This window comes from Canis aureus, chromosome 33 (genome assembly GCF_053574225.1).
Source record: "Canis aureus isolate CA01 chromosome 33, VMU_Caureus_v.1.0, whole genome shotgun sequence".
NCBI lineage: Eukaryota > Metazoa > Chordata > Mammalia > Carnivora > Canidae > Canis > Canis aureus.
Window position 1 is genome coordinate 13,919,043 of NC_135643.1, and position 15,361 is coordinate 13,934,403.

The window sequence follows — 15,361 nt, forward strand, 5'->3', positions numbered from 1 at the left end:
TCTTGCTGTGGCAAACTTGCTCCAAGGATAGCTTCAGGGCTCTTTCCAAGCTTAAAATGTGAACCCTAAGTGGGAAAGTCAGCATATTTACCAGACTTTTTTTTTTTCCTCTAGTTGAATTGAATACATATGTGTATATATGTATATATTTACACTTTGCTGTGTATATATTATTTTTTACTTCCATAGTATTGAGCTGAATGAGAATTTTAAATATCAGTTAACTGCAATTGTCACTCAAATTACTCACACATGTAAGATGTAAGCAAATTTTTGTGACAATGTCAAGAATTTTTTTTTTTGTATCATTTAGGTAACAATTTTAATGAAAACCTGCCCAAGAGGCATCAAAATCTATTTTTCCAATTAGTTACAAATGCTCTTTACGAGTGTTTTGTTTATTTATTGCTGTGTAACAAATTTTCCTAAAGCATAATGGCTTAAAATGGCAAAGGTCATTTGTTTTGCATGATTTTTGTGGGTCAGAAGTTCAGCCAGGGTGTAGCAAACAAGTTTTCCTTTGTTTTGTGATGTTTATGCCTTCTCTAGAATACAAAATCCTTTCACTCATATTGAGTGGTTGTTAATGGCTGTCAAGTGAAAGACTTGATGGGATTGTCAGCCAGGATACCTATGTACCTGTGTAGGCTTGGCTTCCTCACAACACAGTGGCTGGGTTCCAGCAGAAAGTGTCCCAAGAGAGCCAGACGAAAGGCATAGTGCCTCTATGACCTAGTCTTAAAAATTACATTGCATTGATTCTACCACATTCTTTTAGGCAAGGCAGTCACAAAAGTCATCCAGTTTCAGAGGAAGATAATTAAGATCTCACCACTTAACCAGAATATCAAAAACCAGCAGGATGAAATATATATTTATGTGACCATCTTTGGAAAATACAGTCTGCCACAATGGGTATTAACAATTCTGCAAATTTTAACATGGAAAGTTTAATGAACAAAATACGTACCTTCTACTTGAATTACTACTCACAAGCAGTAGGCCACAATGATTACGTCACTCTAATATTATGTCTGGAATATATGCCATTGATGATAGACTTTATAAACCTAGAGTACTACTATTTTATGGAAGCCTTCTATGGAAGGCTTTCTACATATAGAAAACATGTAACTAGGGTCCTATATGCTGAATGGTGGCTGTGCACATGAAAAAGTGCTGATCATGTTTTTATTACATAAGTTGGTAGAAAGGAATAATAGTTATGACTCTATTCCTCCTGATGTTCTCTCTATATTCTTGTGTCCGTGTATAATATGTATATATGTAGTATATATATTATATATGTAAGTAATATATAATATATGTATTATACATTCTAGACCACAAGTGGAAGAAGGCAACCAGAATGACAAGGTATGATAAACTTGCCATAACTAGAATTACTGAAGTGTGAGCTGAATAGCCTAAGTGGACATCTGTCAGAGATTTTCAAATGGAAGAGTATATTAGTAGCAATATAGACTCATTGTTTAGGTTGAAGTTCAAACTGAAACTCTATGATCCTTTTATTTAATTATCTATATTTTTATTTAATTATTAATATTGTGAAAGTAATTCTTTGGCCCTTTTCCTAAAGTAGCCATTGTATTACTTTGCTCAGGCTGCCATAACAAAGTGCCACAAACTGAATGGCTTGAACAACAAAAATTTATATTTCATAGTCTGGAGGCTAGGAGTTTAGGTTCAAGGTATCTGCAGGGTTGACTTCTTCTGAATTTGAAGACATTCCTCTATGTCTACACAAGATCTTCTCGGTTTGTGTCTGTGTTCCAATATTTTCTTCTTCTTTTTTTTTTAAAATTTATTTATTTATGATAGACATAGAGAGAGAGAGGCAGAGACACAGGAGGAGGGAAAAGCAGGCTCCATGCCAGGAGCCTGACGTGGGACTCGATCCCCGGACTCCAGGATTGCGCCCTGGGCCAAAGGCAGGCACCAAACTGCTGAGCCACCCAGGGACCCCCCAATATTTTCTTCTTATAAGACACCAGTCATATTGGATTAGGGCTCACCATGATGACTTTATTTTAACTTAGTTACTCCTTTAAAGAGTTTGTCTACAAATGTAATCACATTTTAAAGTAGTAGGGTTAGGTGTTCAATATATGAATTGGGGGGTGGAGGCACACATTATCAGATAATATTTTTCTATTTATTAAAATAAAATAACACTTTGCCCATAAATTTCTTACTCTGTGGTCTGGAGGTATTTATAAATGCTTGTTTCCTGTTCAAATTTCAAGAAAACCATTGGCTATTTCAGCTTAAATTTGATGTACCAAGGGTACATTGTTGCCTGCTGCAAACATTCCAGTGTTTGCATTATAATAAATAGGCAACCTTGAAAACTGAATTCACATAGTTTTATTTTTCCCTATCATAGGTCAAGTTTCAGTTTTGTTCTAGAAAATATTTGTGTAATATAAATACTTGTGAAAAGAACTGTTCAAAAACTGAGGCAAGAAATGGTATTAAATTGGCTAAAAACACAAATTCAAGGAACAGAATTTTATAATAAACTTAATAACTGTCCAACATGTGTCAAAAGGTGAAAGGTTACTATTGGTACACAAAAGTACCAGAATTTGGATTATGTGAGACAAGCCTGCCTAAATTTAATATTGTTCTTTACATTATATAGTTTTGTCCGCCGTTTCCAGGATTATAATTATTGTCAGGTTTCTTTCTTTCTTTTTTTTTTTTTTAAAGATTTTATTTATTTATTCGTAGAGATGCAGAGAGAGAGAGAGGCAGAGACACAGGCAGAGGGAGAAGCAGGCTCCATGCAAGGGAGCCTGACATGGGACTCGATCCAGGGTCTCCAGGATCACGCCCTGGGCTGCAGGCGGCGTTAAACCGCTGTGCCAGCGGGGCTGCCCTTATCAGGTTTATTTCTATATTTTTACTCTAATTAGCTTTAACTTAAGGGTATTAACTATTTCTATGCAATTCTTTCACATCTTTAAAAAAAGAGATACTGAAGGGGCACATGGGTGCCTCAGTCAGTTAAGCATCTGCCTTCAACTCAGGTCATGATCTCAGGGTCCTGGGATCTGGCCGCACATAGGGGCTCCCTGCTCAGTGGGGAGCCTGCTTCTCCTATCTCTGTGCCTCTCTCTCTGCTCATGCTCTCCCTCTGTTTCTCTGTCTCCTTCTCAAGTAAATAAGGTCTTAAAAAATAAAAATAAATAAATAAATTTAAAAAAGATACCGAAGATGATATTATGCTTATGTAATATGGTTGCACATCTTTTTTTTTAAATTTATTATTTAAATTGCTTCTAATTAATTTAAGGTCTTTGCTTCATGCATTTGCCAGTTCTTTCTCATCTATACATACTTTTACTCTATTTACTGTTACTGTAATCTACCAAGAATTGTGTTTCATTTTAATAAAGGAGGCAAGTAACTATAGACTGTATGTGTTTGAAATAGAAGTGTTCATATTTCTGAATGATCTGCACTCTTACTCTGTTCCTTCCTTTCCCTGTCCTGCTACTCACACTGACAGGAAGCCCTCACCATTTCTCACTTCATGTATCTCAGCAGTATTGCCAGTGATCTTGCCGGATCTCACTCCTTTACTTATATGTTGCCAGGCTATGTGCATAAAATATAAAGCTGATCATGTTGCTTCTTTATTAAATGACTGATAGCAGATCTTCATTAACTTCAAAATTAAATACTAGTGTTTTAGCATTGCTTAGAAGGTACTTAAGGTGTTAGTAAAACCTGTATCTCCTTTCTTCAACTCCTTGTGTTTCCTCTAGTCCCAGCCACACTGAATTACTTGCATTTCTCAAGATGTATGGCATTTTCTTATATCTTATTGCCTTTTAGCATACTGTTTCGCATGCTTGGCCAGTGTCTTTTCCTCAGTGCCTCAGTTCACTTTTCTTCAATCTCTCATTCATTAGGCAATGATTTATTGAGTTCCTCCTTTGTGCCCAGCACTGTGCTAAGAAACAGAGTGAACAAGAGAGTGATGGTCTGCTCTTCCAGTTGTGTTGATTACTTTACCTTGCTGGCTTCTTCGATAGTATTTTTTATATGGTATTATTTCCTTACTGCACTAAGTTACATTCATGGCAAATACTTTGTCTTTTCTTTTCATCAGTCTAGTACATATCACAGTGCCTGGACACGGTATGGTTTAGTGAATGCTACTAATGGAATCCCTATGTGTGCCTCCTTTGCTCAATGTGTGTTTGTTTGTAGTCATGATGCAATGACATGTATTTTATCTGCTTCCTTTCTGTTTCTCATTCAATTCTGGACTAATATTATTTCATCAGAAAAGCCTTTTATAAGCACTGGATTAAAGATGTTAGTTAAAAAAAAAAAAGTATTTAGAGATTCGCTAAAACTAGTATGTAATACCTAAATTTAATTGTTAACTTATTTGTGTGTGTATGTATTATTTTCAAGTTTTGTTTTTTTAAAGATTTTGTTTATTAATCATGAGAGACACAGAGAGGCAGAGCCACAGGCAGAGGGAAAAGCAGGCTCCATGCAGGGAGCCCGATGTGGGATTCGATGCCAGGACCCTGGGATCATGCCCTGAGCCAAAGGCAGAAACTCAACCGCTGAGCCACCCAGGCGTCCCTACTTTCAAGTCTTTTATGTAACTAACTTCCATTTAATTAATATACAGCGTACATTAGTTCCAGGAGTAGAATTATTGATTCATCACTTATGTACAACACTCAGCGCTCATCACAACAAGTGCACTCCTTAGTATCCATCACTTATTCAGCCCATCCCTCTGCTCACCTCTCCTCCAGCAACTCTCAGATTGTTCTCTACAATTAAAAGTCTGTTTTATGGTTTGTCTCTCTCTTTTTTTCCCCCTTATGTTCATCTGTTTTTTTTTCTTAAATTCCACATATGAGTGAAGTTATATGGTATTTGGTATATGGTATCTGTCTTTCTTTGACTTATTTTGCTTAACTTTATACCCTCTATGTCCATCCATGTGGTTGCAAATGACAAGATTCCATTCTACACATTTAGGCTCTTTCCATAATTTGGCTACTGTTGATAATGCTACTCTAAACATTGGGGTGCATATGCCCTTTCAAATCAGCAGTTTTGTATCCTTTGGGTAAATATCTAGCAGTGAAGTTACTGGATCATAAGGTAGTTCTATTTTTAACGTTTTGAGGAACCTCTCTACTGTTCTCCACAGTGGCTGCACCAGTTTGCATTTCCAACAGTGTAAGAGTTCCCCTTTCTCTCCATCCTCACCAACAGACTGGTATATTTATCAACCAGGGAGACTTTATGTTATTGTGAGGACTGACTAGATAAGGAAAGGCAGGCTGGGACTTTGACATGGGCAGCCTTTTGTCTTCATTAAGAAGCCTCAACTAGGGGATCCCTGGGTGGCGCAGCGGTTTAGCGCCTGCCTTTGGCCCAGGGCGCGATCCTGGAGACCTGGGATCGAATCCCACATCAGGCTCCCGGTGCATGGAGCCTGCTTCTCCCTCTGCCTGTGTCTCTGCCTCTCTCTCTCTCTCTCTCTCTCTCTGTGACTATCATAAATAAATAAAAATTAAAAAAAAAAAAAAAAAAAGAAGCCTCAACTACTTTTAAGGCTTTCAACTGATTGAATCAGGCCCAACCAGATGATATACAACAGTCTCCCTTACTTAAAGTCAACTGTAATAGAATGTAATCATATCTACAAAGTATGTTCACAGCACATTTAGATTAGTGTTTGATTGAATAACTGGAATTGGATGTATCAAAAATATAAAAAATGGGTATAAATAATACTAGCTAACATTTTAAAATTTCTTACCTTTATTCCAGCGTTATCATTAGCATTTTACATGCAATAATTCATTTAATCCTCATAGCAGCCCAAGAAGATATTATTATTCATATTTTAGTGATGAGAAAAACTATGAAGAAAAGTAAATTTGGTCTGAGAATCTATTCCGTTGGAATGTATACATTCCACAAAAATATGTATTTTTGTCATTTATATTCATTGATATATCTCAAGGACCTGTAACAGTGCTGGGTAAGAAATATCAACAGCAATTGATTCCAAATGAATTTGAAAAAATAACATTTTCCTAAATTATATATCTTCTTTTGCCAGAGATAAATGTGTGTATGTATGGGTTTCATTCTGACACTTGACACTCATTCTGAGGAGTCATCAGAAAGTAGTCATAGTAAATCATTTTGAGGTACAGAGCGTGCAACTCCAATCATTGTATGAGTCAAAGCTGTGCTATGTTCTGAGGCAAATTGCCTAATGATTACACAGTTTTCTTAGGATAAAGAATTTATATATTAGGAATATTATTGAAGAGAAGTATAATTGAAAAAGATAAACTCTTGCTCTTCAGAACACTTGATACATTATATTTAAGTAAGGGTCAACAAGATGTATTGTCAGTAGCCTGGGTACAGGCAAATTGATTAAATTCTAGCTTTGCTACTCCAAGCTGCCTGACCTTGAACCCTGTAAAATAGGGATAATAATAGTACTTACCCTATAGAATTTTTCTGAGAAGTAAGGATGTTACTGTCACTATAAATGCATAGTTAGGACAGAAAATTATGCCTACTACGTAATTATATTTAAGCATTTGTTAAGTAAATATTACTCTTTTATGAGGTTAAGCTTTATCATTGAGTTGATCTGTGGTAAATACATGGACGCTGGCTGTCCTGATAGGAAAGGGGAAAGTGAAAAACAAATTCTTTCTTTTACACTTACAATTTGCTCATTGGTAGTAAAATATTCTGGTGAATTGAAGCAGTGACTTCAAACATAGTTATGCATGATGCTTACAAGTTAATTATGCTGTAGACATATTCAGTAATTTTTATGTTCTAATTTTGAACAAAAATGTCTCTCTTAACAAATCTTTGGCGTTTTGGGGAACATTTAAACATATGTTGCTTTCCTAGTGTTTTAAAATTGATTTTTTAAAATTAAAAGACCAAACAAAGATAGAAGTTCAGTAATTAAATGAAATAATTTTGATATATCAAACCGGGGAAAAAGTAACACAATTTCAATATTTAGGTCTTGCACCTCAGTTTATTAGAAGTCTGAAAGAAACATTTTGTAGAATACAGTTAATAATGGAGATCATTTCATATAATAGCTTATTTTCTGTGGTACAGTAAAAAGTTACATGACAAAGTGAGACTACCCAATTTTAAACCTAGAAATGATTTCCACTCTGCCACAAGATTTGCAGATGCCTGATGCAGAGGTCCCAGTAATTTTGATCCTTTTGGGTGTTCATGTACTTGTAACTACCTGGGAATAAATGAGAGTAGTGTTTAGAACCAAATCTAAGCTTAAGTAGTTCTTGTGACTTTCAAACACCTTCTCTTATTCTAAAACTACTTCTATGTGTATAACCCATAATCAAACGTCAGCTTCTTATGTCCGAGTCTGTCTTTATTTATTTATTTATTTATTTATTTATTTATTTATTTATTTATTTATTTAAAGATTTTACTTATTTATTCAGGAGACAAACACACACACACACACACACACATACACACAGGCAGAGACACAAGCAGAGAGAGGGAGAAGCAGGCTCTATGCAGGGAGCCGGATGCAGGATTCGATCCCAGGTCTGCAGGATCACGCCCTGGGCTGAAGGCAGCGCTAAACCGCTGAGCCACTGGGGCTGCACACTGAGTCAATGTTTTTATTAACTGGTGGTTGTGACAACTGACTGTTTCTACATGCAGTTTCAGCAGTTTTCTGTGAAACCCTTTCAGAATGTCCCTATTAGTGACCCTAATCTTGATAAAAAGAGTCCATTTGTCTAAAAGAAATGGGACTTAAATTTTCAGTCAGCCTGGCTGACAGTTCCAAGTAACAGAAGCTTATGATGGAATTCTCTGCGGTTAATGCAATACAATTAAACAAAGATTCTTTTCACAGGAGAACAAATTTTGCATATGAATTTATAGGTTGGTGGCTCAAATTATTATCTGCATCGTTGGTTGGAAGTTAGAGTGGAAAATACATGGATTTTTGAACTCATGGATGCTGGAAACTTACTTGAATATGTGATGCCTTGACATAGCTCATATTTTTAAAGTTGTATTATTATTAAATATTTTATACACAGAGAGAGAGGCAGAAACATAGGCAAAAGCAGGATCTATGTGGGGAGCCTGATGAGGGACTAGATCCCAGGACCCCAGGATCACAAGCCAATGGCAGATGCTCAATCATTGAGCCATCCAGGTGCCCCTTTTAAGTTGTATTATGAAATAATTATCTGTTCCATAAATTTAACTTTTCTTTTTAAATTTAGAAGTGAATAATTTTTCCATACATGATTAAAACTCTATGAGTACAGTTACATAGTGTGAGCAATCAAAACTGGGGCTTTGTTTCACTCTCTGCTTTCTTGTAAAGCCAGTTTTCCTGTCATGAGAGTTCAGTCTGAATAGTGAACCATTTGCTTTTGATGCAATTTGGAAAGTACAGAAATCATTCTTACCTCAAACCAGGATTCCTACAATTTTATAGTATCTAAACTTGCCTTGGTGGTTTAATCACTTAGATTAAAAATTAAAAGCCCCTAGTAGTATGAAAATGCGTTAATTTGAAGGGAATCCATGAAATCAGATTTAATCTGATTAAATCATAAATATTGTTTGCCTGAAGGAATTACAAAAAATCCCATTAATTGACCACACATCTGTTTATCTACTCTGTTTTTATGACTATACTTTAATTTATGTTTTATTTTTTTCTGTTTATAAAAGTAAGAAAAGTAACACTATAGAAAGTTTGGTAAATACTTTATTGGATAAAGAAGAAGGTGGAGTTGTCTGTTGTCATATAACCCAAATTTTAATTTTTATATATTCACCTTTAGTATGGTGTAGTATATAAGCAATCTGTGTTGATAATGAGAAGAGGTTGCATTTTTATTTCACGAAGTTCAATATAATTAGCAAACCACATTAAATGATCTAACTTTTTAAAAATTTTTCTAATTAATCTTTCAAATGTGAACAAACAAGAACGATACTGTGCTATGAAAAGTGTGCATTGTGTTTTTGTTTTTCTAACATGTTTAAAAAGGTATTTGTTGCCTTATTAATGAAGAAGTATGGTAAAAACTTACATTGGCAAACAATTATGATTCTCACTTTATTTCCATTAATCTTATAGTGTAATTTGCTTTCAAAATCTACCAATAATGTAACATTTGTGTCAGAAATATTTGAAGTTTTTGTAAACTAACTAGGAATTTGTAAAGTGTTTTGTCAGGGCTATTAAATAAATGTCATTTTAAAGTATAGATTTCCTCATTTCCCCTGACATCCATATTCTTTTGTAAAATGTTCTAGGGCAACAAAAAATTATGATTTTTCCTTGAAAGACAAATGTTTAAACCCCACTAACTTTGGAGATTTTTTTTTAAACCTGAAATTTCCTTTTAATCTATATCATTAGGCTTATTTTAATGGCAAATATAATGTTTTCTCCTTTGGTCAGTTATAATCATATCATTCTTCAAAATTAATTTATGCATTTGTGACATGGTAAAATATGGAAATAATATCCAACAACTTACATACTAACTCATTATACAGAGTAGTTCACCTCATGATCATGACCATTGTGATATGTTTCTGATTTACTGTTTAGTATGGAAGAATATATTTTGTTTTGTCAGAATATAATGATCACATAAATATCCATTACATATTGATTCCCAGAAATTCTCTTCTCAGTGACTTGTTGCTAAGGTTTATTTCTTTTCTTTCTACCTCAGAATGAAGGATAGCCAAGGTTTATTCATTGTTTTGAAAAATCTGTACTTCCCTTTTATTATTCCATTCACTTTTTTTAGACCTTAGCTGATTTTAAAAATATTGAAAAATAATTGACATACAATATTATATTAGTTTCAGGCATGTAACATAATGATTCTTCAATTCTGTACATTACTCAGTGATCACCACACATTATCCATACAATGTCTTTCACCATATAACTTTATCATAATATTATTAACCATATTCCCTCTGCTGTACTTTTCATCTCCACCACTTATTTAGTTTATAATTGGAAGTTTGTACTTCTTCATCTTTTTTTTACCTATTTTGCCCATCTCCCACCCACTTACCCTTTGGCAACCACCAGTTCTCTGTATTTATGAGTCTGTTTTACTTTTTGTTTGTTCTTTTTGTTTTTGCTTGCTTGTTTGGTTAGATTCCAGATATAAGTGAAATCATATGGTTTTTATCTTTAACTTATTTCATTTAGCATAATAATTAATCTGATTAAATCATAATTCCATCTATGTTGTCCCACATGGCAAAATCTCATCGTTTTATAGCTGAGTAGCATACCACTGTATGTGCAAGTGTGTGTGTATGTGTCTATATGAGTGCATATTTCACATCTTTTTTTCTCCATTTATCTAATGATTGATACTTGTGTTGATTCAATATCTTGGCTATCATAAACAATGCTGCAGGGGCAATTAGGTGGCTCAGTCAGTTAAGTGTCCAACTCTTCATTTTGACTCAGGTCATGATCTCTGGGTCATGAGGTCCAGTCCCATGTCAGGCTCCCTGCTCAGCTGGGAGTCTGCTTAGGATTCTTTTTGTCCTTCTCCTATTGCTGCCCCTACTTGTGCACTCTCTGTCTCTAAAATAAGTAAATGTTTAAAAAATAAATTTTGCTGCAATAGGTGTTCATGTATCTTTTTGGATTATTTCTTTTGCTTTGATTAAATACCCAGTAGTAGAATTGTTGGATCATATAGTATTTCAGTTTTGATTTTTTTTGGGGAATCGCTATACTGTTTTCCACAGTGGTTGTACCAATTTATGTTTCCACCAACAGTGCAGGAGGGTTCCCTTTTCTCCACATCCTCACTAACACTTGTTATTTCTTGTCTTTTTGCTAGTAGCCATTCTAATTGGTTTGGGTGATAACCCTGATAATTAGTGATGTTGAACATCTTTTCATATGTCTTTTGGTCATCTGGTATGTCTTCTTTGGAAAAATGTCTTTTCAGTCCCTCTGCTCATTTTTAAACTGGATTGCGAGTCCCGGGATCGAGTCCCACATCAGACTCTCTGCATGGAACCTGCTTCTCACTCTGCCTGTGTCTCTGCCTCTCTCTCTCTCTCTCTCTCTCTCTCTCTCTCTGTGTCTCTCTCATGAATAAATAAATAAACTGGATTGCTATTTTGGCATTGAGTTGTATAAATTCTTTACGTATTTTGGATACTAACCCCTTATTGGATATATCATTTACAAATATTTTCCATTCACTTCTTTTGAAGTTAAAATTTCTCTACTTATTTGCCAAACTTGCACTTATTACACTAATTATTGTATTTTGTGGTAAATAAAATTTAAAGTATTAAAACTTGAGTGTAATTTAATGGCAGCTAAATGTAAGAGTTCTGTCATTTACATGGAGCTCCTTACCATGTATCTTTATATCGGTGTATTGATTATTACTTTCATTATGTAAAAATTAATGAAGCATATTTTGTATTGAGTTAGTTATCCTTTGTTTTTTAACATTAGTATCTTTGAGAGCAATGCCACTTGTTCTATCCTCTAGATAATAAAAATTAAGTATTGATACTAATATTACCCTCAGTAAACAAATGCTCCCTATTTTTGAAATTGTTTTCTTGTTCACCTACAGCCTTTTTCCTGCTCACTTCTCTCTTTTCCTTTTTAAAGATAACCTTATTTCTCCTCATAGAGATCTAGATAAATGCTTTTACTTAATCTGGTAGGAAGCTTACGGCTCTATCACTTGAGAAATATTTCTAAAAGAAGAAATTGAAGCTTTACTAAAAACTGGAGAGGAGGGGGCTATTTCTTTCTTGCCCACAGTAGAATACTACTGTTAAACATATTTCTTGGAACATATCAGTTAGTTTACTAAATATTTGTTGAATATATGAGTGGTATCCCAGAGGAATGAAATAATAATATAATTCTTAGTCTATTTCTTCACTACCAGCACTTAAGGCAACAGTAGAAATTTAAAATATAATAGAGTTTTTTCCTCCCAACTATGATGGATTCGTTTGATAGAGACTCAAAGTTCATGCCAAGAATAAGTAGAGAAAATTAAATAAAACAAAAAGAAGAAGAAACAAAAATCTGTTTGATGGCATTGGAGAGACAAAGAAGAAACCAGATCCCTCCCTCCCTTTGACACATACTAGACACTAATGTTTGTCTCTTGAGTGCCACATGATTGCTTTAAGTTCAGCTCTGCTTCTAGTGGTCATCTGTTTTATATCTCAGACTGCAGCCTTGAGCAGATTAGTAATTTAGCAAATATTTTTAGGGAAAACATGAAGAACCTTGAGGTCTTTTCTTATGCTTCTTTCACTTTGAGATCACAGTCCCATGCTTCTTGGATGACTTGCATGACCTTAATTGTATTTTTGCCTTCTTTTTCATTAATATGGCTATCACCTTTAGTGTTTTCCTTTTTCTGTATTGGGGAGGGGGTTAATTTATTGTTTACCTCCTAGTTCTTGAAATGAGCACTTAGATAGCAATTACTGACCTTTTATTTATAATCAATCCAAATATCACTTACATTGCTAGCAGTGTTCATTTCTTTGCTAATTTTCATTTTCACTGTCAAATTCCTTCCATAGAGATTCCATTTTTGTAAATGTCATATGAGTTTATCACTGAGAAACAAGGGAGCAATGTAACTATATACTTTGAGGTCTTTGCTTAATCTGAGTAGCAGATGCATGGTGATCGGTCACTGATAGACTTTGAAAGAAGCAATGTGTGTGAGTCACTAATAATCATGATCCATATTTCTTATTTTGTGTAGTGATTTGTGGATTGAAGGGCTACTAGAGAAGTTTGTAATTTATACAATTACACATGGTAGATGTGCTATGCAGACTGAAATATGAATCATATTTTGGGGAATTCCTGGTGTTGTTTAACTGAACCTTGTAACTAAAATCTGTGCTTATCAGAATCATGTAAATTAAGAATTTACAATTATTTTATTAGTTATCAGTAAATCAAATTAAAGCCCCAGGGTGATGCCACTGTATGCTTATAGGAATAGCTGTGGTAGGCAGAATTCTAAGCTGACACATGAATCTAAACCTTGTATAATTTTTTCCACTGGGGAGATAGAACATCACTACTGTAATTATGTTATGTTTCATGGCAAAAGGGACTTTGTAGATGTAGTTAAGATTACTAATCAGTTGACTTTGAGCTGATCAAAAAGGAGATCATCTGTATGGGCCTAACCTAATTTCATGAATCCTTTAAAAGCAGAGATTTTTTTCCCCAGTTATTAGCAGCCAAAGATACCAGAGTGTGAGAAAAAAATTTGAAGCATGAGAGGGTTTCACTGTGAAGGATGTTCTTCATTGCTGAGATAAACAGGCCCTTGGCCACCAACCTGTGAGGAACTTCTAGTAGCTCAGAGTAGTCACTGACCAATAGCCAGCAAGGAAAAGGAGACATGATTACTACTACTCCAAGAAACAAAATTTTGCTAACAACCTCAATGAAATCAAAAGTGGATTCTTCCCCCAGATACTGTAGGTAAAAGCATGGCCTGGCTGCGAACCTGGCCTTGTGTGATCCTAATCAGAGAACTCAGCTGAGCTCAGTAGACTTCTTACGTACAGAACTATGAAGTGACAAATGGGGTGCTGTTTAAACTTAAATTTGTGTTAAAATTTGTATACAGCAATAAAGAATTGGCACAATATTAGAAATTTAAAACCAGCCAAACATGAGTGTTGATATAGATGTGCAGCACTGAAACTCTTGTTTTGGGGAATGAAAACTAATGCAATAAGTTGAGAAAACTGTTTAGCAGTATCTACTCCAGCTGAAGGTGAAACACTTGGACACATCTTAATAGCAATTTCTAGATATTTTTCAATGCAAATTTATTGGTGCACCAAAGGAAAAAAAGAAGTGCATGTATATTTATAGACACTTCAAAATAGCCTCAGACCAGAGCAGTCTAAATGTCCATTACCAATAAAACGTATACATATATTCTAGCATATTCATTCAGGGGACTGCCGCACAGCTCTGTGAGTGAACAAAGTGCTTTTGCATATGAGTGAGTCTTACAAATGTATATTGAATGAAATAAGCCATACATAAAACAGTGCACACACATAAGAGTGTGATTTCCTTCATACAAAAGTCAGAGATAGGCCAACCTAATCTATGGTTATTCAAGTAATAAAAACAGTTAAATTTGGAGGCTACAGCAGTGATTGAGAAGAGGAACTGCAGGGAATTTTAGGGTGCTCGTAATGCTTATTGATGATGCTGCTGCTTAAACAGGTGTGTTCATTTTGCTAAGGTTCATTTAATTATATATGATTCATGCACTTATTCTTTAATGAAAAGCTTTTTTTAAATGATGGACTATAAAGCATTGGCAACACCTTTTCCACTGTGTGGCTTGAAAAAAAGAAAAATTGTCTAGGGTCATTCAGCTAGCGAGGGGAAAGACAAGAGTGGAAAATGATAATTCGGGATAATTTGATGATAATTATGATAATTAATGTTTTAGTTGAATTATCTCTTTCATTTGACTGAAAATTTTTAAAAAAGAGGAAAAGGGAAAGTGAGAATAGTCAATAAATAATTTTGACATTTGCAATTTTTTTTTTAATAAAACAGTTTGCCGGGAGGATTCATACCACTCTGTAGTCTCATGTGCTGCTGTGGTTCTCACTCCTATGGAACCAACAATAGAAAAGAAGAAAAGAGAAGAACTAAAATTTCCTGAATCTTCTAAACAGTAAGTTATTTGTTTATTTTTTCAGAACTTTGTAAAACTAATTAGATAACTGATGAGACTTGGATTGCTCAGATATTATGATTTATAATACATATGTTAATACTAGTATATTGAAAGGTCAGAAATAACTTTGTACAATATTTTAAAAATCAATCTACCCTTTCCTGTCTCAATGAATAGCTTCTGCATCCTCTACCTTCATGTGTTTGAACTATATACCCTTCAAGTTTCATTCTATTACCTTATCTTAGGGACATGAAGCACTTTATTTAACATTGTGATTGTGGGTACACTGTTCTTAGATGGCTTATTTTGTAGTCATTGGCTTTAATTGTCTAAAATGTGACCAGTTTTTAATATAAGCTTCTTAACTTAAAGTTGGTTTGCATCTTATAAGAAATGAAAGTTGTTATTTTAACTATTTTAAGTAAATTGCTTGAAATTAGAACTTTACACTAGTCACTGTTTCTATATATTTTGCTATTTAAACAGATCATGTTTCACTTAAATTTAGATTTGATCTTACG

At 34.4% G+C, this 15,361-nt stretch overlaps 1 protein-coding gene across 6 annotated transcripts in view; it reads left to right on the forward strand.

The window, feature by feature from the left end:
- CCSER1 (coiled-coil serine rich protein 1) overlaps nucleotides 1-15,361 on the forward strand; it is a 1,371,014-nt gene that overhangs the window by 301,643 nt on the left and 1,054,010 nt on the right. For all 6 annotated transcript variants that reach the window (XM_077882877.1, XM_077882876.1, XM_077882880.1 and 3 more), the window contains one exon: nucleotides 14,714-14,834. In XM_077882877.1, coding sequence (XP_077739003.1) covers nucleotides 14,714-14,834 — 121 coding nt within the window. The remainder of the gene's footprint in view (nucleotides 1-14,713; nucleotides 14,835-15,361) is intronic.